At 44.9% G+C, this 26,270-nt stretch overlaps 1 protein-coding gene across 16 annotated transcripts in view; it reads left to right on the forward strand.

Moving 5' to 3' along the window:
- FBRSL1 (fibrosin like 1) overlaps positions 1 to 26,270 on the forward strand; it is a 502,275-nt gene that overhangs the window by 201,513 nt on the left and 274,492 nt on the right. For all 16 annotated transcript variants that reach the window (XM_077187583.1, XM_077187591.1, XM_077187589.1 and 13 more), the window contains exon 3: positions 18,087 to 18,188. In XM_077187583.1, the coding sequence (XP_077043698.1) occupies positions 18,087 to 18,188 (102 nt within the window). The remainder of the gene's footprint in view (positions 1 to 18,086; positions 18,189 to 26,270) is intronic.

A 26,270-nucleotide genomic window follows, 5' to 3' on the forward strand; every position in this document is an offset into this window, starting at 1 on the left:
GATTTTTTTTTTTTTGACTCTTTATCACCTGATTTTCATCTGGGAAATCAGAAATCCATGATAGCACCAAAGGACTTCATTTTAAGGCAGTGTGTAGGTCTCTTGAGCAGATGGGAGGAACTTGGATTGAATTAAAACCATATTGTGAGAGGTGATCATTGTACTCCTCTCTGCATTTTCTGAATTTACTTAGGAGGATGTTCAGGAGAAGAGGGAAAGGATTTAAAATACCAAGTTGCCATCCTGGGAGTACAATTCCTGAGAGGCTTCCTTTTTTAAGGGGATTATACCCCAGAATTCAACAAATAATTAAGATTAGTCCTCAGAATGCTGACCATGGCACAACTATTCCTGTCTCAGCCATGCAAGGAATGTCCCCTCCCTTTCTGCCAGCACCTCTTCTTCCCTTTCACTGCCCCTCCTGTCAGTCCCTGCTTGGGTCCCACTTCAGTCCCAGTGCCCTGTGAGGCTCTCAGGGCTCTCAGCCAGTGTGTGAACCCTGTGCTCTGTGTGCAGCTGTAGCTCCAGGTTGCTGTTCTCATCAGAAACAAGGGAGAAAGCAGGCTGGGAAGCTGGGAGAGGGCTCAGCATTCCCACACATGACAGCAGCCCTGTGGGGAGGGAAGGAGGGTGCTGGCTTTCAGGAGAGCAGCAGCAAATTTAAATCAGCTCTGCTTAGGGCTGCAGCTAAAACTTCCAGAAGTTAGAAGTTCATGTGACCAATCTGAGAGACTCCCCTGCCAAATTCTGTGATGAAAACCAGAGCAGGTGGTGTGAAGGCTCCTTAGAGATGTCCCTTGTACAGCCACCACTGCTCTTGGGTTGATCACAAGGAATTAAGGAGCCTCTGCAGTGGCTGAGCAGGGGTGTGTGCCTTTCACAGCACCACGAGCTGCTTACATGCTTTATGTTCCATGCTCTATCAGCAACAAAGCAGCCCGGGTGCAAAGCCTGTGTGAAAACTGATCCTCAGTGAAATGGGAATTTACAAATGTGCTGTGTTCCTCTCAAAAATAAAATTGAGCTTTACCCATATTACTATTAAAGTATAAAGCTTTAATTATGCCCTAAATCCACTTCTTTAGCTGGGGGGCTCACATGATTAGCAGCAAGGAAAAAAAAACGGCATCTGGAGAGGCTGTGTGGTGCCATGTTTTCCCATATGTGAAATTTTATACAGTACAAATTATTAAACACCAAACCTCCAGAGAAAGATTGTAATGAAAAATTTAGCACTCCCCCATCAGGCTGCAACTAATTTGCCTTCTGACTCGATCTGAAAGAAGGGAGGGCTGTGCTGGTGGTAACCCTTGATGAGGAGCTGGCAAGAGGAAACAAGCAGCATTATAATGTAGTGCAACAGGAGCTGGGGTGTGATGCTTCTGTGGACAGCCTCTCTGAGACACATTTAGGGTAAACAGAAAATAAAAATTAATCACTGCTCTCAACATAGGTCTGTGGGAGCATATCCTCTTTTTTTCTGTTCTGATTTTGGCCTCAAGCTCCCAATTTCCATCTTGCAACACTTGTTTGTGATAGAGATGTGCAGGAGAGAGGAGAGCTGCACCAGGTGCTCTCTGGCTCACGTGTTGGGGCATCCTGTCCTGTCCATTCCCCTTCCCCTGCCCTTGTCCTGCTGGCAGCTCAAACATCCAACCCTGCACACTCAGGGCCTTCAGGTGTGAGAGCAGGAGGAGCTGCTCACTGCTGTCAGAGGCTGTTCCCCAGGAGATGGTGGTGGTGTTTATAGAAACAGGCAGCTAATGGTGGACTGTCTCTCTACCTGCTTGACATTTTTGTTTGCAGAAGAGCATTAGTTAGCATCTTCTTTACAATGGTTAATTTCCCTTTTTCCCTATCTCTTCTCCCCGCCCCCTTTTTATTTCAAGTTTGGCCCTGAAGAATTTTGAAGGCATGTAACTTGACAGGAAAAAGCCAAAAGGATGCTGAAGGTAGCCTGATGTGACTGGAGGCACCCACTGTGTGCTTCTCTGTGATTAACCATTGTTACACTCTGCTAGGTGCTTATTACAATTAAATTCCTCCTTCCAGAGCAGCCTGTGTCATCCTGATTGGCACGGGGGAGAGCTGAAATGTTACAGCAAAAGGTTGGACTCTCCATGAGCACCTGCTTTTTTCTGGGCAGCTTTTTCCACATTTCTTGCTAACAAAGGAAAGACCCCACGTGACCCCAGGGGCAGTTTATGCTCCCTTGTTACAGCTGGAACATGATTTTAACAACAGGGAAGTAACCTTGTCATGTGCACTGTGCCCTCTGGCTCAGAAAGCCTCCAAATCCCTAATTTCCTTGAAGAATTTACCCCACCATCCCTAAGGTCATATTTGCCCCTAAAAGCCAGGGATCTATATTGCCTGGATCCTGCAGAAGCAACGGGCTGTAGGCACAGAAATCCTCCTCACTGAGCCAATCTAAAATCCAGATTTTACAGTCTAAGTCCAAGAAAACTCAGCGCCAGCAGATTGCTCTTGGCCCCTGCCTGGCAGGGTGTTGATTAATAATTTGAACCTGCAAATCCTTTTTCAACTTCTGTGAAATCTAAATTGTCCATCTGAGGCTTGCTTCTTTCAAAACAATTCTACTGTGATTTTCACTGCCAGCATAATTCTTTGTAAAATAGATAACCCTGTCAGTGGCAAAGCTGTGCTGCACACCTGGAAGGCAGCACAGCTGCCTGGCTGCTGGCAGATGAATGTGGAGAGCTGAGAAGAGCAGAATGGAAAACTGAGTTCAGTTCAGAAATACCCAGCTGCATTCTGCTTCATTTGTACTGTACCATATATGTGTGTCTGATTCAGAAGCTTTAATTTTTTTGAGAAGGCTGAAATTTTGGGGATGGACCAGGAGAGATGGGAATCTCAATGCCTGTAGGAGTCAAGTTGTGGTTACAAAAATCTCAGTTTTAGGAACTGCTAGAAAATAATGGTGCAGCCACTTGTCACAGTTTGAGGCTGCTCCTGCCACTGCATTGTCCCTGGGGCAGAAGGAGGTGGTTTAGGGGGATAAAACAACAGAGCTTTCTGTGAGATGAGTTCCAGGCTTTTGCACAGGTGGTCTGGGAGGTGGGAGCATGCTGGTCCTGCTGGGTGGATGATTTTTAGGAGGGACAACACCAAGTTTTGACAAATCTGTTGTAGTTTGTGAATTTAATGGCATTACGAGATGCTTTCATGTTTTCTGCTTAGCTGTTCTGTTTCCATTTTGGCTCCTTTTTTATGGCTCTGGTAAAATGATATGATTTTACTCTTGCATCAGTGCAAATCCATAGTAATTCTATTAATGCAAGAAAAAACAACACCTGGTTTTAGAAACCGTGAGAAAAGCAATTGCTGTGGTGTTTTTGAAAAAGGACCTTGTTTGCCCAGTAATTCAATATTCCTCTATCATCTCAATAATGAGAGTTCAGCTCATAATGGCAGCACATTTCAAAAAAGGCCCTACAATTTTAACATGTTGTAAATCCAACTAATAAGTATAAATTGATTTTTAAGGGGAAAAATGCATAAAACTAGCCTTTTACCATATGTTTCAACTACCAGAAACCTTACTTGAATGGTATTTCCATGTGCTTTACCTATTGTGCTGCAAACTTTTTCAGGCTCTGTCAAGTTGTACTAAAGCTTTTAAAATACAGATGGTGGTAAAATCCCCAGTGGAAAACAGACTTCTATTTCAAACTTCAGTACTGTTTTTTTCTCTTCTAGTTCATAGCAGATTTTGACAGATCAGAAGAAATATTCACAGCTTGATGCAGCTGGATTCTTCTTTGGCATGAGCAGAAACATCTGGCCCCAGAACAGCACATTTTACCAAAGGGCCAAAATACATGCACATGCATCTGTTGTGCTAATATATTTTCCTGTGAACTCAGATGTTAATTGCTTTGTTTTGCTGAGACAACAGTGTTGGTTCAGTGAATAAGATTGTTTCCTTTAGCCCTCTGTTCATGGTTTCCTTTAGCAAGTAATCCTGTTTTAAATAGGAAACTGCCAGGTACAGCAGTGAGCAGCAGTAAGATGCAAAGTGTTTTGAGCAAGGGTATTTACACTGCAGTGGTATCTGGATGTGTATTGTTATAAAGAATTTGCATCTGAGACAACTATTAGCACAAAGGCTCCATGTGAGACCAGTTTCACATCTCCAGAAGAAATGTTCAGTTTCTGCATCAGTATTTTAGAGGCTTTGGCCATCCCTGCTTGCTACTTCTATTGTTCTCTTTCTTCTCATCTGCAGGCAGCAACAAAGGAGCCATAAAATCTAGATAATTATCTGGTTATTTAGCTCTACCCATAGAGCCTTCATGAGTTTTGTTATTTTGGGATTTCTTCCTTCTCCCACAGTTGCTCTTTCAGGAAGAGCTCCAGTTCAGAGAAGTCCTTCTCCTGACTTTTGGTCTCTGGATTGAGCTTTCAGTTTTGGCCCCCCTGGTTTGGGGCCCCAGTGCTGCTGTTAAAGATCCCGTGGTGAGAGAGACCTTGGTCATTTCCCAGATCTGTATCCAAGTGCTTGGAAGCCTCCTGCCTTGGGCAGCACTCAGATCTTTGTGCCACAGCAAAACCTCACTGCCCATGCATTCAGAGCAGTCCTGAATCCCACCAAATCTTCCCAGCAGCAAAGGCCATGCTCCCCTTACCCCTTTTTCACAAAACCTGCCTTATCTGGTGGCTACATTTTTTTTCATGCTGTAACTCTGTGTCTCTTTTTACTGAAATATTTCCTGTGGAGGTGTAGGATTTCCATGTAGTATCCAAGAAAGCAACAATTCCTTTTTTTTTTGCTTTCTCAGCAATCTCTACTCTATTAACATTATGCTTTCATTTTAAGAAATATTTGCTTACATGTCACCCAGGGAGAATGATCTTGTGGTTAAGATGCAAGATGGTTGCTGTTAAAAGCTGCAGTGCTTTCAGCCATCCAGTTTTTCTCTGTAGTTGTAGTGCCAGCCTTATTCCAGGTTCATTGCTTGATTTTCCCAAAGTCATCTGGTCTTTTCATCCTTTCCAAGAAGGGATGATAATACTACCCACTGCACATCCTTGCTATTTAAATTTGATGGGTATTTGCAGAGTATTTGGAGATGCTCTCAGGAAACATTAGTAGGATCATTAATAAATGCATCTTGCTATTACAGCATCCTCTAAGGTGCTGTGTGTATAATTCTAGACTTTCCCACTGAACAAGTAGAGAAAGCAGATGCTTATTACTGTTTGAAATACCTTTCTGCACCAAATGTGACAAGGAAGATGAGCATTTCCTGAAGCTAAGACCATCCTTCTGGGAAGGACTGCAGCAGGCTCAATTAACTGGGCTGTTACTTTAATTTCATTTTAGAAGCTTCTTGTTCCAGCTCAAGTTAAACTCATTGATAACTTATTTAACCTGAACAAAATGAAGGTTTGGCTTAAAACTTGACAAGCATTTACAATGCTTTAAATCAACTTCAAATCAGGCTTTTAGTTGAACTAGTGGACTTGTTTATTTTGGGCTTTGGCAAGCCTTTGTGCCCTCTGTGAAACAGTGCAGGTGGAGTGGCTCTCATTTCTCTGAGCCTGCCTTAGGCTTCCCCTCCTCTGGACCCAGCTCATCCCCAGCACAGCCTGGCTCCTTTCTGGAAGGCACCAATTACATTTTTCTCTGCAGAATCAGTGAGGAGAGGCTGTCTAAACTCACAGGGAGCACTTTGGGCCAGCTGGATAACCCTCAGTGTCTGCCTGGTGTCTACCTCTGCAGTTTGCCCTTTCAGCTGTATCAAAGCTGCAGAGTGTCAGCCAGTCCTTCTGTGACTGAGAAATGGTAAAAAACCACTGTTTTAGGGAATGTGTAGCTACTGCCAAGCCACTCCTGTGCTGCACATCTTGACAGTACAGCCAGAGCCAGCAACAAGGATTTTTCTCTACCATAAACTACTGGAATCAGTGGAAGAAGGTAGGGCAGGATCCCAGTCCATCTGCACTGAGCTTTTGGGGCTGGTTTTAGTTCCTTGCATGTTTGGGTAATGCCCTGTGTCCCTTGAAGGTAGCCAGGTACCAGCCAGGTATTTCAAGGAGCTCTGGGCTCAGCCTGGCAGCAGAGCTGCCTCCTAAAGAGCTGCTTCCTCTTCCTCAGCTGTGAACATTGATCTCAAAGTTCAGTGGTCATTAGCTAAAATAATTGTCACCCCTTTCTAGTTACTCAGGACTGAAAATTACCAAAGGGTTTCACCTTGGTTGCTTAGCCTCTAATTATTCCGAGATTTTTGTTTTCTTCAGGATGTCAGTCAGCAAACAGGATGTCCCCTGGGCAGTTAGAGGAAATTGCTTCTGTGTTTCCTTGAGGAGCTGGCTGTGCTGGCTCTGGTAGTTTGAACACTTTTCTCAAATCAGAAAACTTGCTCTGGTGGTGTAGGAGCTTGTGGCCTTACTGAAAGTTTCCTTGACAACTCCAAAGTTGCGACTGATCACAGTGGATGATCACAATGGATGATCACAACCAGACATGCAGTGGTGTTTTGGGTTGCCTCTGCTTCAAGTCCAGACCTGCAAAGGTGTGAGGTTTGCTCTGATTTTTGCCAGAGCTGCCTTGGTTCATGTGCTAGTGCAGATGAAAATGGCTCTGGCTCCTGTTGAGCAGAAGCAGCTGTGGTCAGTTCTCCAGTGCCTCTGGGAGACCAGGGACAGCTGGCTGTGGGACAAAGACCTCTGCCAGGCAAAGGACAGATCCCAAAAGCCTAGACAGAGTTCAGGGAGTGGCTTTGTAGAGTTTGAATGAGTAATAAAAGCAAATTGTAGGTCTGGCTTGCACAAGGTAGGAGCTGGAATAAAACTACTCATGGGGGTGTGCATGGGAATTGTCTCTGCTTTGCTAAGCTCCCCTGTGCCAGGCAGCCTCCAGTTCCTTCCACACTGCAGTGGTTGCTGCTTCTCTTCTTGCCTTTAATGCCAGCAGCTCCCCCAGCTGCTGTGGGGCTGGAGCCTTGCTCTGGGTTTCAGGGGACTGTGAGCCATAAAAGGGACGTGACAGTGGGGCTGGTCTGTGGAACAGCTGAAAACACCCAATGCCAGCCAGATCCCGGGCATGGGGGAGGCTCTCCTGTGCTTTGAACTGTGCCACTGCAGCTTAACCTCAGCCCAGGGCTGGCAGGAGAGCTGCTTTGGGGTCCCTGTCTGCTCCATGGGAATTGCTGCTCCCATGGCCCAGGGCCAGGCTGGGCCTGTCCTGCTGGGGCTCTCTGCTCAGCACTGTGATCTTTGACAGCAGTTCCTGCAAAATTCATTATTCCCTAGGCAGCCTTTGCATGCATTTATTTACTTTGTTTCTTTTCTTTTTTTCACTTTGGTTTATTAGTTGCACGTGTGGCTTTATCTGGATAAAAATGCATGCAATTTATGCATGCCTACAGTAGCATATGTTTTATATACTGGGTTTATAGGGATGGTACTGATTCCTGAATTAATTTGAACAGCAAATTGTTGTTGTATCTGCACACAGTATGTCTTTTCTTTTTTTAACATGTATTATATGACACACATCTGGTGGTGTTTTAATTGTGTTGTTGTGGTGCCTCAGAGTCCTAGCAATGAATTTGAAACCCAACTGTACTAAGCACAGCTTTTTCACATGGGACACTTGGAGGGGTTGAGTGAATTGTTGAGCAAGAGTGTGGGTGTTTTTTGTTTCTGCCTTCAATTGTGGACAGGAACCCAAAGGGGTTTACAGGCTGCCTTCACTGTTGGGCAGCATCAGGGGGCAGCTTTTGTGCCCAGCTCTAGGTAGGCAGAGACCTGCAGTGCCTCACATCTGGAGAGCTGCTGGCAATTCCTGCTGTTTTAATGGTGGTTTAGTTGGTCTCTGTGATCTCCATAAGAAGGACTTGGACCAGTCCAGGACAACTCTCCAAGTTTGTCCCATGGGTTAGGCTGTACCCACCATGGGTTGTCTGTTCAGTGGAGCTGTGCCTTGGTGCACTGGGGAGGCTGAAGGCCTTCCAAAATCATTCCTGTCAATGCTGCATCCACGAGAAAGTGGCCTCTCTTCCCCTGCTGAGGGGTTGGATTGGTTCCCCTTGGGTGTAGCATTATACACCAGACCATAAGGACACACAATCCAGTGTCAGCTCCCAGCCCTTCCCTCTGCAGGAGCTGCTCTCATTCCTCATGCCCACACTGCAGCCCTGCTTTGGGATATGCTTTTTCTCCTGAGCATTTTCCACAGAATTCAAGCTGCTGCCTAAAGCTGCCTTCCCCTCCTCTTCCTTATTTTTTCTAAAAAGGTATCATTGGCATCTATGAATTTTATCTGGAGTGGTTTTGATAACATTTTTTCTCAGATATTGATGTGACTATTGAATAGCTTCAAACCTTGTTTAAATCCTTTTACCTTCTGTAGTGAACATTAGTGTTTATTTATTGACACTACTTTCTGAGAACTCAGCTGATCTGGTCTCCACTTAAAATATGCTTTATTGATATTTATATAGCACTAACTTTTATCAGAATGCCTTGTAGTATGAGTGAATCTAGAATCTTAAATGTATCACATTTGTCCAGTTTCCTTTTCAGCCAAAATTATTGAAGAAATGAAAGCAAGCTTATTCAAGAAGAATAATTTTCCAGAAAACCTTGTTGAAATAATTTGAGTCAATTTACTCCAGTTTTGGTTTTCTTTTCTTCTGCTGCTCAGGCCTGGTATCACAGCACTGTGCCTATAGCAGCCCAGCCAGGCCTGGTTGCTCTTCTGAAATATATCTCCAATACTTGTCTTTTGCCTGTTTTCTCAGTGGGTATTCCAAGATCAGCTGGAACATGTGTGACATGATCTCCCATCCTATAGCTTGTGCCACAGGTCTGGACTTTGTTCTTGGCAAATGTTGTCTGATATCTTCCTTTAGCTATCAGAAGGCTCAGGAATGTCTGTTTTCTCCCCAAGGTTGAGGCTGAACTGCACTGAATGCTTTGCCTGTCTGACATAATTAGTAACAACTTTACCTTGCTTTTTGGGATCTTCTTTCACTAAAATCACTTCTGAAGGTTATTATCACCTTTCATATTGAAATCAAAGTCCTCAGTTTTGTGGAGTAGCATTACCAGAAGAGAACTACTAAAATACACAGAGATATTTTTCTTGGTGGAATTTCCTAATATATTTTGAAACATCTCCTGCAGCTTTGGACAATTTAATATGTATATTAAATCTACTTTTGCTTTGAACACCACAGCTGTTGATATTGGCCTTTAATAGATGGTATCTGTATGCATAGATGGCAGCAATGTTAAAGCTGTCAATTCTGATTGCCTCCTACATGGTGTTTAAAAGCATCGTGTAAGCTCAGCCCAATTTAGTGTGTTGGCTCCAGCTGAACACAGCTCTCTCCTTGCTAAGTGGATGCTTAGTCAATCATCCCCCTGTCCTGCTTGGAGCTACTTCCCTTACAGTGATCCTTTTGCTATGGTCCACTGCACCAGATTGGTAACACTTGATGCATCTGCTCCAAGAGTTCTGAGCTCATCTTCAGTGTATCCATTTCTTTCCCATTACCAAAAAACCCCATGCCAAATCAATTTTCTATTTGATGCATATTGGATGGCATTTTATAACCGAGAGTCACAGGTCCAAATCATCTTTATGTGAAACTTGAAGCTACAAATCTTATTTTCAAGAGGCACGGAGGCTTTCAGCTCTGAGAGGCTCAGAAGCTTTCAGTTCTCTCATGGGCTGTTTATTGGATGCTCCTCCTTGAGACCTGTCACCTCCTTATGATCTTCACCACAGGCTCCAGGGCAACTTCTCTGCTGCCTAGAGCTTCACTGGTTTGGCGACTGCAGGGCTGTTTCTCTCACATATTCTCACTCCTCTCTCTGGCTGCAAATGCTGCCGTGCTGCAACTTTTTCCCCTTCTGACCTGTGCTGTTCCAGAGGTGCTGCCACCATTGCTGATGGGCCTGGCTTTGGGTCCCTCTTGGAGCCAGCTGGCATTGTCTCCATGGGACATGGGGGAATCTTCTGGCAGCTTCTCACAGCAGACAGACACCCTGCCACCAAGACTTGGCCACACAAACCCAGTCCATGCCCCTCTGCTGCCCTGCCTGGCTCATGCAGCCGGCCCCAAGGGCTCGCAGGTGCCATCTGCATGCCCTGTAGTGGAAGGCAGTCAGGGTTGGGAAGGTTGGGAATGCTGTTTGTCCCCGGGCAGTCCCAGTCTCACTCGGGCTCACACACTGCCTGCCTGTAACCGGAGCAGGTCTAGGCTGACACAGTTTGTCACTGACGTATGTCAAACCCAGATTCTCCCAGCTGTCTGCTGCCATCTGCCAAGTGCGGCTGGGGGCATGCAGAGTGCAGTTTGCTACGCAGGCCTGATGGCAGCTGTAAAACCGAGCAGTTTTGCCTGCTTAAGCACCAGCTTTTTTCCAAAATAAGCATTAGCTCTCTCATGGCAGCGAGGCTCCTGCTCCGAGAGCACGGCCGTGCTGGGGCGCGGTGCCGGCTCTGCTCCGCAGCCGGGGCCACCTGCCAGCCCAGGAGCTGTGAAAAATCACTGCAGCACTTCCAGAGCTGCAGAAAAGCCAGCCCTGCTGCTCCATACATGTGCTGGGCACTGGGCACAGAGGCTTCTCCAGGCCCCAGGGCTCTGGCCTGCTCTTTCCGTGGCTCCTCACAAGAGCCATGAGTCAGACAGAGTTCCTCCCTGTCAGAAGAGTCTCCCAGAGAGCTGAGGCTGAGCTCACTGCAGGATGTGGCCCTGGCTAATCACAGCACCAGACAGGAGTTCTTCCAAAAACTGCAAAGGCAGCTGCCCAGGCCAAAGGAGCTTGGGTTTCATTTGCTCTTAGAAATGGAAGGTGACCCTCATATCTGGTTGCAAGCATTAAGGTGGAAAGTTAGGTTGTTAGTGAGTAGTTAATGTTGCTCATGTAGCTGGGAAACTATCAATGGCTTTTGAATACTTTGGTTTTTCATAATACTTTTTATTAGAAGTTGTTGTATTTGCCTTACTTTAGCAGCTGATTCACTCTAAGCTCAGAAATCCTTTGCTAGCATCAATTCAAGTTCTCTGCATCCCAGGGAGAGGTAAAAACGAACCACTGTATTACAAACTGCTTGGCTGCAACACAAGTTATTGATGTAAATTAGCCAAAAGAAACCAGGATTAGGGAACCAGTAGTCTGCATAGCAGGTAAATGTGCAAACACTAACCTTGGAAACATCATGGAACTGAGTGACTGTCAAAAAAAAAAAAAGGACAATTTTCCTTTAGTATCATAACACTGCTGCTGTTTACTTCTTCATCACAGTGAGTAAAAACGGACATGTCCTGTTTAAAATGAGTTATGGCCAAGATAGCCCATCACAGTATCCACAGCAGCACCACCCAATTAGAAAAACTTCTCTAATCCAACCTGATGCTACTGTCATTTTTTTTAAAATGAGCCCTACTTCAATCATAAAATACTCAAACCATAACATTGCTTTCTACGCCATATGTCCTTATTTAGAGGGGAGAAAAAATGATTGCACCCTTAATTCAAAGGAAACGTTTCCCTCTGAGCCAGAACTCAATAAAATGTATCAAAAAAAATTGTGGAAAAGGGCAAGCAAAGAAAATCAAATTGTAGTGTGTGAAACGATTTAAGGAGGGACCTAGGGAATACATAATCTCCAAACTGCCAAGTTAGAGCAAGTATAAAATATACAAACAAGCTTGATATTTTTCCCAGTTGATCTCATTATGGGGTATGCTTGGGATAGATAAATTTTGTTAGAATGCATTAAGGCTGGATTTTCAAGGAAACAAATCAGAAGTAATGTGTTTAGCTGATTCCACCTTGTTTTGATACGTGGGTCTTTTCAGGTTTAAAGAAGTACATTTTTAAAGCCAAATGGTTTGTTTTGTTTCAAACATTAAAACCAGAGGCAACTGGGTGACTTCCCCCCCCACTTTCTGGAAAACAGACGTTTATAATTTCGGCGTGGCCTTTAATCATTGGGGTAGAGCTCTGTGCACTTTTTCACTGCCACTTACTGTTGCCTGCCTAGAATACACTGAGTAAGCCCTGACTGCAATCCCTTAACAGACTGTTTCATCCACAAATAGTACTTTTTCCAAGTCTCCAATATATTTTAATTAAATTGTCCATTTGTATTTATTAAGGCAGTTTACTGTCTCCTGCTGCAGAAAGCTGCTACTGCTGATAGTCTACCAGAGAAACATGAGCTTATCTGGGACTTGATAATAAAATGCAAGCAAATGTTAGCAAAAAAAGTACCTCAAAATACTGTTTAAGCATCCTTTTCATCCTTTATTGGGAAGGGGACAGGCCATACAATTATTTTCGATAATTTTTTTCAACAGTTGGTCCTTTCAATTCTTGTAGCCATAGGAAATCATGATCTTTGTTGAATGATGTTTTTTACCTGCAGGAAATTTTTCTTCAGCCCTGTAGAAAGAGTTGAAAAAGGGTCCTTTGGCAGAGCTGATGATGAAGTCATTACCTGCTGATGAGATGTAAAGTGGTGTTCAGCAGCATTAGTTTAGATAGATGAGCATGATAAGGTTGATTCATCCCTGTCTCTGGTGATCTGAAAGCTTGGACCTAAACTCTGGGACTTGGACGCCTCTCAGCTCTACCCACTTATCTCCAAGTGGCTCCTGCCAAAATAGATTTACCATGAAGTCAGTAACATGGAAATCCAAAGGCTGTGTTTGGTCTGTCCTCTCTCTCAATACGAATGAAAGTGGATCTTGCAGAGCTTTAAAAAGGAATTAAACTTTCTTCTCAAAGTTCACGTGTTCCTGAAAGGCGGTAACTTGGCTCAGTGCTGTGCGGAGCTCTTTGCCCTTCTGATCTGGAAGGGCAGCTTTGTTTTCATGGGCCATTCCTGTCTCCAGAATGCAGCACAAAGTCAGTGGGTGCCATTCCTGCTGCTGCCTGTCCACTGGCAGAGGTGACAGGATTAGTGGATTAATAGACCCATCTGAGCCACCAGAACAGGCATGTCTGAGATTAATACCTTCATTATGTCTCTCCCTGAGGCTTCTGCTTTCTGTCTTTCCTTCAGAACTGTGCAGAGAGAGATTGCTGGGAATTTCTTTTCCCACCCTGTGTGTATGCAAGACCCTTTTTATACAACACAGATAAAACCCAAGCAACAGCGAGGGGTTTAAAATGAGACCGCTGTGACTTTAAGAGCGAGGGGAAAAAAAACTGTTAAGGAAGGAAAATAAAAATCCCACAGCCTGTTGTAGCAGCTGTAGCTTCAGATCGTGTGGAAAATGAAGGCAGATGATTCAATTTGGCCTGTGCCCCGAGTACATTTCCAAATGCTTCTGTGTGTGCGCAAGATAATGAACAAATATATTGAGATGGCACAAGATCAGTCCGAGGCTGCCGCTGCACAGGCCGTGGAGCTCCCAGTAGGAGCACACGAGCTGTGCTGGGTTAATGGGGGTGAGGGTCGGCAAGCCCAGCACCTTTCAGAACAACTTAAGAAAAGAATTTGTCTCCTTTTGCCCCAGGCTCCCCGTGGCACTCAAATGGAGCTTGTGATAAATCGAAGTGTATTTATTAATAATGAGCAGGGGCAGCGTGCCCACGATGTGAAAATAGGTGTGCCAAATAAAAACGTGCTTCCCTCTGACATCCGAAAAGCTTAAGTAAATGGAGAGCAGGCTGATCTATTATGATTAAAAAGCAGGGGCTGAGAGCCAACATAGTGGTAATGAAAAAGCCCTTTTAGGGAAGCAAGGCCCATTCTGCCCATTCATATATTCCTCCACCCCCCACCCCACAGGAAGAAGTAGGGAGGGGGAAGTTGGATGGGAGAAATGGAAAGGCAGCAGCCTTCCAGGACAGCAGAGCTGGAGTTATTACCAGGATGAGTTATGATATTTAATCATGCTACATGATGTCCAACAGCGCAAGGTTCATAATTCTTGGCTCCGAGCGTGGCTTGGGCCTGTCCGTGAGCACCTGCAGGATGCAAACTGATCATGGCCTTACAAACCCTCTGTACCTGCCCTGCCTGCAGCCCTGGCCTGCTCCCACCCAGCTGGCAATGGTCTCTTCCACATTCCCAAACACAGATCTGTTCTTCCTGGAGAAAGCTGGCTGCAGAGAGGCAGGATTGCCTGCCACCAGCTTTGCTCTGCGGTGTGTGGTGGGTCTGGGGTGTTATTTATCTTGCAGGAGACTGCATTGGTCTGGTTTTTAAGCAGCTTTGAGTTTAATTAATGCTTTTGGAGAATTCCCTTCAACAATGGAACAGGCTCTGCTGGAGTAAAACTTCAGCACCTATTCAATGTTTCAGTTCACATGTGTGGACATTAATGTCTTGCTGTCTTAGGGTTTGGAAGAGATAAATTAACAAATAGCTTCAGTTGTCCCCATGTGCCTTTTTGTTTTCTTCCAGCTTTGCTCTCTTGAAGTGACAGTAGTCAGCCTTTGTCTAAGACAAGATTCCCTCCCACCTGCAGCCTTCAGGAAACGAGGCTGAGGAGCACTTTTCCAAGCCCCTCTCTGCAGAGCTTTGGGCATCAGGGTTATTTTGAGATGTTTTGCTTCTCAAACACACTCAGGTTTGGCCCACACACTTCCTCCTGCTGTTCCCCCAGTCTCTGATTTGGCTCTGTTATGCTGGCTGGAGCCCTCCAGTTTCAGTTTGGATTAGTCCAGCCTCAAACAGGGCAAACCCATCCACAGGATTGTTTCTGCCCAAGGACCTGGGTATACTCAGTGGGTAAAGCAGAGGGATGGGGACACACAGTGTTCGTCTCAAGGAGATTTGGATTTTGGGTGAGAACAGCCTGTAATGTTGAATTGCATATGGAATTGTGGTTGCTGAAGGACGTTGCCACTGTGTGTAAATCCCTGGACAATCAATATAGGCTGCTCAAGTTTTAGGTGGGATATCTGGCTCATCCCCCTGAGGTGTTTAATCCCCATGGCTGGTGTTGCATTGATGCCTCTGTAAGTCCCTGGCAATGTGTTGTATGAGGGGACATAGTGTGTTTTGCCTGTGGATTTGGGGAGTTGGTTGTTTGGGTCTGTGCTGAGCTGAACATGACATCCCCAGGCTGGGAGCAGGGCCAGGAACCCACTTTGCCTCTGGAACAGTAATGACTTTTTCCAAGGGAGAGGAATACTAGTTTTTATAGCAGAACTCAATCAGGGAGCGTGGTCAGGAGGAATTTCTGGAACTCAAGCAAAAACACCCAGAGAAAATCACTAGAAATCAAACAGCTGAGCCAGTGGCAACTTTGGGAAAGAAGCTTTTGGCCAGTTTGCTAATACCCAGGTCTGCCGAGAGTGCCCCTGAAACCAATGCATCCATTTAGCAGAACAACTTGTCCTCCTCCTTGGGTCCTGCATGTGGCTCATTAGGGTAATTACTGATGAATTAAGGCAGCTTGGCTGAGCGCTGGGGCTGCGGGTGTGCGGGCTCCCCTGCTGGCAGGCAGCAGGTGTAAATGAACAAGATCTGTCAAAAAGGCTGATGACCCTCTTAATTCACAGCAGCAAACTGGGGACAGAGGTAGTGCAGTAAGTTTAATAATTGATATTTACTTGGAAAGGTTAATGGCAGCAGTGATGCTTCTAATTTGCTTGCCTGTGCAAGACCTTGTCAGGTCAAATTGTCTCAATTTGTTACTGTGTGTGTAGGTGTAGTTTTCCTTTAATGAAATTTGGAGAAAAGAAACAGGTGGTGTTTGGAGCTGACTGTAACTCAAGAAAAGCAGCAAAAGGATCCAGTCTGGTAACAGGTTGGGTGAGTCTGTGCTAACTTTAAACAGCTGGCAGTTTAGTCCTTTTGAATTAATTCTAGCAACCATTTGCACTTGGGAAGGTGAAAGGATTTGGAATGGCATAATTTATTTTTCCTTTAATTTGTGGCTGTCTAGGAGTTGTTTAGGTCAGAAGTGTAATAATTTTGACAGGCTTTGATGTGTTCCTTGGTGGGAGGGAGAAGGTTGCAGATCAGAAATCAGAAAGCTGCAGAATTCAATGGGCATTTCTGTACTGTATTAGGGAAATTGTAATTCTGCCCTGTAATGGTTAAGTGGTTCCTATTTCAGGGCGAAACAAAGCACCTGCTGTGTCTGGAAGGATTGAAATTGGCAGGTCAGATACTTTACATCCAAGAGTTTCAGAAGAGCTGGCTGATGACTCGAAACCAGTGGAGTTGGGTTTTGAGTAAGTGTAGAAAGACCCAAATGACAGAAGAAAGCTGGAGTGCCAGTGTTATGAAAGGCTGTAATTAATGGGGTATTACCATTTGTCTTATTGGCTTGGCATCAATCCTAGGCAAGATAATGGCATAGCTGAAGTAGTAATTGCTTAATAAAGACCTCAAAAAGAATAAAATAAGTGAATGACAATCATTTAATGTATTTAGGAAAAAAAATCTTACCAAATTTACTTAATTATATGTGGAATTTAAAATTTGATGGCTTATGGCCAATATTGATGTAGTATAGTTAGATTTCTCTTTTTGATGTTGTTGACCTAGTTATTAAGGGAACAGACAATATGGATTGAACATCATGAACTTCAAGTGGATTATTTCTTGCCTTGATACACGGTGTGGATAGTTGCAAATGCAAGCTCCCCGTTGTTGGGAATGATTCTAGCAGATCCCAGCAGGGATTACCTCTCATTGCTGTGCTGTGCTTTTGAACATTTTGACATAGGAGCAAAGATGGAATATTGGTCTTGATAAAAGTTTTCAGGTGGGCAACATATTTGAAAGGTGGTGGACAAGGACTGAGACAGGGCGCTGCACTGAGAATGGTGGTTGTATGATGAAGGGGCCATGAAAAAATTTTGATTTCTATCACTTAGATGTGTCCAAAAGTCTTAGCCTGCAGAAGAAAGTGTTTTGGGGAGGTGTAAGTGGCCAAAAGGCATGCAGAGCAAGGACATTAATCAGAAATCTACTGAGCATGATATTTTCTTTCTATTTCTTTTACTTTTGCTACCCATGCCCATACAGGGCTGTGCACTCTGGATGAGAGCTGGAGCTCATTCTCCACACAGTAGAACATTTCATTAAAATATTGACAGACTGGGGGGCACTTAGCTGGCAGCACTGTCAGATATCCATGGAGTGCAGTGATCAGTGCTCCCAGCACTCAGATTGCTGTGCCCACATGGTGACAGCCTGTCCAGTGTGCCCAGTGCCACAGGGGCAGGGCTGCAAGGGTTACACCAGCACCAGGAGCAAACCCTGCTGGCTCCCAGCACCACCGTGGAACAGGACAGCAAGAAACAAAGGGATTTTATTGCCATTAAAAATACCAATTTGTACAAGCCGACATTTTAAATAGTGTAATTTAAATGGAACCAAACTGATATGAATAGAACCTATTAATAAATTAAACACTTCTTTCCACCCAATATTTCATTAGGGAATTAGCAGAATAATTTGTTAGTAAATGAGCCCAGGAATGAAGCTGTGAATGACATCTATCCTACCCCTCTCCTCCCCCTGTAACACTCTTTGCAGATGTAGGGGGAAGGTTGCTGTGATTTCCAACATTGGCTCTCTCACTTCTGTCCAAACACAAGCACAACTTCAGGTGAAGGGAGTGGGATGATTTAGCAGTCAAAGCACCAGCCTTGGATGTAAGAGTTAATCCTGATGTGCTCCAAATTCTGTGTAGTATCTCAAGCAAGTTGTTTCAGCAGGTGTCCCTCAGTGGCCATCATGACCTCTCAGTGCAGTCCCTGGGGTGGCCCAGGGATCATCTCTGGGCTGGGAGCGATGGCCTGGGTGGGTCAGGCAGCCCCAGCAGTGCCCCAGCTGAGGAGTGCTGGGAGCAGAGTGAAGGGGGTCTGTCTGTCTGTCTGTCCACTTCCCCCTCGTGTCAGGCACAACCTCACCTGCTTCCAGGAGTGCCAAAAGCACCTTCCCTGCCACGCTGGTGTGGACACAGGTGGCCAAGCACAACTGCAGAGGAGCCCCCTGCGTTCCACCCCTGCCACGGTGGGCGTAGGAGTGAAACATTGACTGAACTGCCGTCAGCAACCTCGGGAACAGGTGGCAGAGCAGTGCTTGAAAATCTCCTTTTTCCCCCTCCTTCTTCTCCCTCTAGATGAAGGTCCCTACAAGCAGAAGTGGCAGAAATAGCGAGGAAGACAGCATCAGGGAGGCCACAAGCTCTCAGCGGAGCAGCTCAAGGGACCGTCTCAGTGATGTAAGTACCGTTCAGGAGAAAGCATCGCTTCACTGCAGCAATTCCCGCTGCTGACATGGCTTTTCATAAATCTTGCTGAACAAATGTTGGCATCCAGAGGTCACTGTGTAATAACTTTTTTTTATGTCATGATTGAGTGTTACGGCATAAGTGGTTGAGCTGCCTTGCAAACACTATAATCATGGTGCAAATAATATGATAAGCGAAAGATCAGAGATGGGAAAACAAAATGGAATTGTTATTCCTTGGGGAAAAATGGCTTGGCGGTTTGTTTTGTTTTTTTTTCAAAGAAGTTGTGTTAAAAAGCTTTTTACAGCATCCTTGGGTTTAACTGCTGCACGTAATCACATAGTTTGGGTGCAAAGTTAGTTCATCTAATTTTATGCTTCCTGCCGCCAAGATATGAGAGGGTTTTGGGGGAAAGCTGTCTTTCTCTCAGGAAATTCGATGGTACATTGAGTGAAATGTTATGATAAAACAAAAGCAAATGGTGCCTTAGTGTGTAAACACACAAATGGGCTTTTGAGTCACCAAGAAATCAATGGCAGTGCTGGGATAATTTTATACGAAGGCTTTTTGTGTTAGCAATTAGCATTTCGCCTTCATTAAAACATGATTTTTTACTAATTAGGACCTTTCCCGTTAGGAGAGATTTAAATGAAGAACAATAATCAAACGCTGGCACGAGCATGTCTGAAATATTAAATTTGCCATTTCAATGGCAAGCCACAGAAATCCCAGAGCGAGTGGTTTTCATGTTGAGTTCTATTAATGTAAAATATGCTTCATAACTAAAACCTGTCACAGAAAACAGCTCACACCAGCTAAATTCAATTGGACAGTTAATTTAGCTTTAAAATTGAAAACACTACCTCCGCTTCAGGATGCAAAAGGAAGAGGTGGGGGGAAAGCCTTTGATAAGTGTAATGTATTTGCTATTAAGGCTTTCAGAGCCCGTTCTACAGGAGGAAAAGGGAGAAAAAGGGGAAAAAAATGGCTCCCACAAATGTGTTTAAAAGCTGAAAGTATTTATTAAAAATGTCAGCAGAAAAGTGCTTTTGGCAGATTAAAGCGGGATTCAGCTTGACAGCTCTGACAGGGAAATGTGACGGGGGAAAATTCTCTCTACATGTTTGGAGTGTGAATGGGGCGCTGTAAACAGCCGACGCAGTGGGAGGAAGAGAAAAATAACGTGTCCTGTGATCTGCTTCCAGCACTGCCAGCCCACGCCCTGGGGCCAGGCAGCCAGGGGGCCCCGGGACAAACCCCCTTGCTGTGGGACATCTTGGGCTGTGCTTTAGTCAGAAATGGTGGTGATTTTATGTACGTGTAAAAGATCCCATATCCACATCGATGGGATTCTCTGCTTCCCCTCCCCTCGGCCACTCCTGATGGGTGTGTGAGCAGGACAGCCTGGGAGCTGCACTGTAGCTGTAGAGTGGGGCTGCAGGAAAGGAAGAACATATTCCAGCCTAGCCATTAGCTTAGGTCAAAGCATTAAGTGGTCTTGGAGACTTTTCTTGTTAAGCTGATGCACTTCCAGTATTTCTCCTCCTTTCCCTTTGCCCCCAAAGTTGCAGACTGAGCCTGTAGGAATTGACTCCGAGTGCCTAATTCCTGCAAAATCTTCAAAGCCTGTTCAGCAGCCAGTGAAATTCAGTGGGAAATAGGCACTCTGTTCTTTTTTAGTCAGAGGAGATGTTTGGGCAGTGCCTGGAGGCGGGGGCACACTTCAGAGCTTTGCTGAAGCTGCTCTCATGACCTGGCGACCCATGGCAAATGAGAATTTTTCAAATTAGTAATTAAACAGTTTGAAAAGTAAGGTTCATGAATCACAGAATGCTCTTCGTTCGTTATTTGATGAGTGCAATTTAGCTTTAATTACATATAACACTGCCTCACGTACTAGTACATGTTCTGTAGCCTATTTAGCAACTGTCTCAAAGTCTTAGGAAGTCCCAGGGGTGCAATCAGGTGGTTTTCCCCATTTCTGTGCAAAGGGATGAGGAGGCAGACTGGTTCTCTCTCTGTAGAGAGGGAGCAGGCAAAGGGAGAGGAGACAACAAGATTCTACTGAGTGTTGATTCCGGCAGGATTTTCTGTCCAGCCATGCTTGGTGCCTGCTGGCTCTGGAGCTGTGTGTCCCAGAACTCAGTTTGAACACTGGAGTGGCACAGGGCAGTCAGGATGTCCAGTGAAGGCAGGGATATGGTGTTTCCTCAAGGCTGCTGGTTAGAGAGGCTGCAGCACCCAGCAGTGTCCCTGCAGAGGGATGCTCTGCAGCAGGAGGCACCTGGGCTGTTCCTTGGTGAATTTGGCCTTCAGGACTGCTCTCTGTGCTGCCTTTCCCCACCAAGCGGGGTGAAGGATGGAGTGAATGAGGCAGGAGGTGACAGGCCAGGCTGCTGTAGGGCAGCACAGAGCAGGTGTGGTGGGGAATGTGCCTATCCAAGTGTCAGCTGCAGTGGTGCCATCTCAGGAGCACTAGATCCTCCCTCCAGCTTCGCTGGTCCCCATTTCAGAGGTGCTATTCTGAACAGCTTAGCCCCTCTGTGCCATTTGTTCCTTGAGGTGACTTGTTCAGTGGGATGCCAGCAAGTTGTTCTTTATTTACATTAATGCATGTCATTAGTCTCTAATGGACCATGAAGTCAAGAGGTGGCCTGGTCTGTTGTGAAATAATTGCACTCTAAAGAAAACTGAGGCAAATGATTGATTATATTGTGTGCACACACACACACACACAAGCAGCCATTGGTTCATCCACTATGAAACCCAGAGCATTTTGCTCCTTCCTTGCCACAAGTAAAAATTCTGTGGGGAGAGAATGATACAATTTCATGGTGAGACAGTAATTGTCTGGCTTGTATAGTAAGTCTTTCCAGACATTACACTGAGTGCCATTTATTATGGGTCATTGGGGGAAAAAAATGCTTATTATGATTTAGTGAAATCATCTCTGGCTGCAGAGGTTTGATTTGTTGAGGCTGGGCTCTTCTTTGGGATGATGAAACTTCAGAGCAGAAAAACAGTGAAGTTTTAGCCCAGGTTTTGTGGTGCAGAGAGGAGATGGGAATCTACCACTTGCTTATGTTCCCAGTGTAGATGTAAAATTCCCTTAAAAACTAGTACAGAGCTGACATCCTTATTACACATGTACTCTCAGGTCTTCTACAACCAAAACAGAGTCAACAGCCTTTCTCCAAAATGGGATTTTGCTCTGCTGCCTTTCAGTGTGAGGTAATTGGAAGTTGCCAGAGAATTAAGAGCCAGATAAGCCATATTGCTATTTTGTTGTGTTGACCCAAGTAAAAGTGGAAAGCTTGGGCATTTTGTTTTGGTTTTCCCCATGTTCCATAATTGTCCTAATCTTTTCTGATGTCCTGAACAGTCCAAAAATCCACACAGAGCCTTGTATAATGGCTTGAAAAAAGGGTTTTTATCTTTTTCTTGACCCATCAGCTTAAGAACTGCCTGCTTTTTAATGGATTTTCTCCCTCACTAAATTGAATGGATCGTCCCTCATTATCATTTAAATAGAAGCCTCACTCCCTGTGAACATGGAAAATTTGAATGTGGTAGTAGAGCTGTGATAATTTGAAATATTCGGAAGGTGGGGGCAAGGAGGGGGAACAGGCGGCAGAGTGCAGAATTGCTGAATGTAATTGTCATGGATTCTCAATTTTGTTGCCACAAGATGGGAAAATAGACTAATAATTGTCTTCCAACCCTAGTAGAATAGTTGCCCTAGTTAGCTGAAGCTAACACTCTAATTGTCATGGGGGCACAGAGATGAATGAGGATGTATGCAGGGCACAGCCAGGGCTAAATTGAGTGATATACTAAGGCAAAGAGCAAATTGGCAATTATTGGCCCAGCTGAAAAGGTTGGCAGGTGTGCTGCTTTCTCAGGAGCCCTTAGGGGGAAATTGGAAATATAAAATATCGACCATAAATACTCGCTGATTAGGAAATATGTTGCAAGAGGTGCTGGCCACTTAAGAGTCAAAACTCTCCTTTTCAAGGGATTGGCTTCAGCTGTGCATAAAACCAGCAAGCACTGCTACTAAGGTGTTGAGAGCCTTTTCCTCTCATCCCCCAGGCTATCTTTTCTAATTTTTCATCATCCTATCCTCATATGTTTGTTTGTTTTTCTTTAAACATAATAAGCGAAAAGCAGTCTTTTAGGAAATGCAAAGATTTTCCTCTCTCTAAATGTTCTTTGATAAGTGTTTAGCATATTGTATAGGCTAGATATAAAATTCTCTCTCTGGTAGATGAATACAAAATAACTTCTGTGATTTCTAATTCAGGCAGTTCACTGTGATCTGCTTTTCTTTGTGTGCCATCACAGGCGCTGTCTCCCCCTTCCCTCCTGCTTCCCGTACCACGCTGCCCCTCCTGGGGCACAGGGATTAGAGCAGCAGCCAGGTACAAAGCTGGAGGTCCCTCCTGTGTGCCTCAGGCTGAAGTACCTTGCCAGAAGCACAATCAGATGAGCCTCTGAAGTGAGAATCAGACCACAGTCACACCACATCTCCCCATTTATCCACACTGTAAACTTTGCTGCATGTGGGATGCCCGCTCTTGGCTCTGGCAGGGTGGCAGTGGGACCTCAGAGCCGTGGTCAGGGGTGTCACAGAGCACACTGAAGGAGTTTCTGGAAGGCCTGGGGTAGTAACATGTGGGCTGCAAACTCTTTGTGGCATGTGCTGTCCATTGTTCCCCATGTGTGACACACTGGGATCTGATCTGCAGTTTGAAGAGTGGAGTGAGACCATCCTAGTTAAAAAGAGTAGCAACAGGAAAGTTTTAGCACCCCTTCCACAAACCATGACTCTTGGGAAACTGGTTTGAATATACTTGGAAGGATCACGAAACCTTGCAAGTCCCATTCTTCTGGAGGCAAAAATTCCCTTCCCTTCAGCATGCTGTCTGCTTTTATCTGCAGCCCACAAAACCCCAAATGCTTGTGTGGAAACAGCTTCAGCAGAAATTAAGTTCTAATGACTGGCACGAAGTTTCAGTGAGGGATACTTAGGAAGATAGAAAGTCTGGAGGAGTTTTGTGAAGGTGGCAGAGGTGATGGTTTGAACAGGAGCAGCACTCCTGTAGGTTCTGTGCATTTCTGTGAGGTCTTTTCCTGTTGTTTCTGGCTAACTGCACTCAGTTTGTTCATTCCTGGTCAGTGGGCATCTTTCCTTCTGCTGTCTGCAGCCATCAGCTGTAGGAATAAAAGTGTCCTGTGAGGAAGCTGTTCTGTAGCTTATCAAGCCAGTTACAGATGTCAGACCTTGTGTAGTTTGATATCCTACCAGACTGTTTTTGCAGTGTTTCTAAGCATAACACTCTCTGTTTATCCAACAGAATAAAGTCAGTGAATTCAAGAAGGAGCACATTCAAGCATTGCAGGACATGCAGATTGTTCATCACGTGTTGTGGTTATCTTGTCAGGTCCAGGTTCTAATCTCAGTGAACATCAGATGCACTGGTGACCTTTGCCATGTCAATTGAACCCATTGTATCAGCAGGCAGGAGTGTGGCTGTGGAAATTAATTGCATTAAGGGTCTCTGTGTTAAGGTTTGGCATATCTCCTGCCCTTGGCTCTTTTTGCCCTCCTCTCCACTTACCCTTCTCATTCCACGATATTTGAGTTTTATAAGGGATTTGTTTGGGTAGGAAATATGAGACTTCTCTAGTATTCTAAGCTGAACCCATATTCTGTTGTTGAATTCTCTATAAATGACCAAGGGGAGGGCAAACCCATCCAATTCCTGGTGCCTCTGCCCTCTCTGACTGTGGAATTGGGAGAGTGGGAGGTGGGTATAGCTGAGGTGAGCATCATCCTGAACAAATTCTATAAAACAGAATTCAAAATCAGATCTCTCTGTACATACTATTGATTACCTCTCCTGAGTGCTAATCAAGCAAATCAGGCTTTTGCAGCACTGGGCCATATAATTTTGGGCCTGTGATTTGGCACTAAGTGGAGCTGGGAATTCTGCCCCAGTTCCCTCCTCTGCTGGGGGCTCCTCAGGTGCCATTGGCACATTTGAGTCTTTCCCTGCCTCAGTTTCCACACTTACACAAGGATGGCATTAACAGCAGTGGTTGGAGGCTGGTTTGGGGACTGTCCTGTGGCACATGGGAATAGCTTTTGGCTGAAAAGAGCCATTTCAACAGGTGATTTGGAGGTACTTGATACACTACTGGCTTCAGCCAATGAAATGGCACATGTCATAAAAGCAGGAGTGAACTCTTGACATTTCTGGAATATGTTAATTTGTGTCCTTTAGCCAAAGAGGATGGAAGGGAGCACTACAAACGACCTAGTTTTGTGGTTGTGCTGCCATCACCTGCTTTTAACTAATCCCCTTGTAGTTAGGTTTTATATCAAGGACACAAAAGATTCAACTTGAAACCTGCCTGACCCATTGAGAGTGGGGAATTGGCTTGAGGTGCCCTTTTACCTTGATTATTACTGGATTTTAAAGCCCTTCCTGCTGTCTTTCAAGTTCAATAAGTAACCCAATAGCTTTAAGAAACTGAACTGAGGGTGTCTTAATTTCTTTTGCATCATGAGAGCAGTGGAAGGCCATGCTTTTATTTATATAAGGGAAATAACTTTTTCTGTCAATTTAATAGACAATCTTGGAAAACCTGCTGCAGGTTATTGGTGAGATTTTCTCATTATTTTCTTTCCTAAATTGCAGTTGCCATTTTTATCACAAAGAAAGAAAGAAATCTTTTAAATACAGTTGCAGATAGCAGTGTAACTCAAGCTCTCAAGGACATCTGTGGGGGGGTAGTAGTCTTTTAGCAGTAAGATTTTGCCTTTGCTTCCAGAAAGGTGTATTTTTTTTTATATCCAGTGTAATTAACACGAGAGCTATCCCAGGGTGGAAATAATTCACTCTGTGACATAACTGAAATGTCTTGTCTGTGCTGTCTGGTTTTGTTTTTAACCTTGGGCTTAAAAGGAACCAAAAATCTTTAGTTGTAAAAGAGCACATCATCTGCAAAATATTATAAGCCATTTATCTTTATGCACAAATGCCACCTAGCAGTGCAGCTCCACTTCTGCATCATTAAATGCACAGACCATACTCATTTTGCCCCTAACTCATAACAGTCTCCCCTAGGAAGGCTGGGTATTCCAAACAGCCCTGGAAGAGGCAAGAGCTGGTGCTCAGCAGGCAGAGAGGCTGCTGCCCTCCCTGGGGCTCTGCTCAGGGGTGCTGTGCAGCTGGAGCTGAGGTCTGGGATTCAGTGTCTGCCTGGGTGGGGTCACAGTGCTGGCTTTGAGCTGGGTGTTTGTCAGCCTTTGCCTGCCCGCTCTGGTTTCTCCAGGCAGTGTTTGAGGGCCAGAGCTGAGCATTCTTGGGTGCCTGTGTTGCAGCTGGTTTGGGTTTCAGTCTCAGGTGAGCTCCCAGGCAGGGGCTGTGCTGGTGGGAGCAGCACCAACAGGGATGTGGCTGGCTGGGCACCACGGGCACCATCGTGCCCTGCTGCTTGAGGCCCTTCTGACAAGGAGAAAATTGGCCCAACCAGCAAAGAGCCTCTTGGGAGAGTGAGAGTTGTGTGACAGCCCTCCATGTAAGTGCTCCTGTCCTTGTAGGTAAGAGCCTGGGTAAGTTGTTCCAGCTGAAGGCTTGGCCCAGTAATTCCTCCTGCCAGACAAGCACTCATTCACTGTGAAAGGAGGTTTCTGCAGTGTTGGGTAGATGCCAAGTCAAACTTCCACTAAGATTTCTTATATTTGCAGCCACAATTGATTACTTTTCTCATTATTTGATCTTGATCTAGAGACATACGGACTGAGCCATGTTTGTATTAACCCCCAAAGATTTTTTTCTTTAGGAACATCCATCACAGTTGCATGCAGACTGTTCTGCTCTGGCACTTGTAGCTGATCTTAGCTAAGTTTATTTCAGAATTGCTACATGTGACAATTGGTATGGATCTGCCTAAAGAGCTGCAGTGTTCCCAGCTAACCAAAAAAGCAATAGTGGTTTGTTAGATGTGCAGAAAAATGCATGCAAACAGCCCTGGAGAGTGTGGGGCATGGTTGTGCCTAAACCT

The sequence above is a fragment of the Agelaius phoeniceus genome, chromosome 18 (genome assembly GCF_051311805.1).
Source record: "Agelaius phoeniceus isolate bAgePho1 chromosome 18, bAgePho1.hap1, whole genome shotgun sequence".
Classification (NCBI taxonomy): domain Eukaryota; kingdom Metazoa; phylum Chordata; class Aves; order Passeriformes; family Icteridae; genus Agelaius; species Agelaius phoeniceus.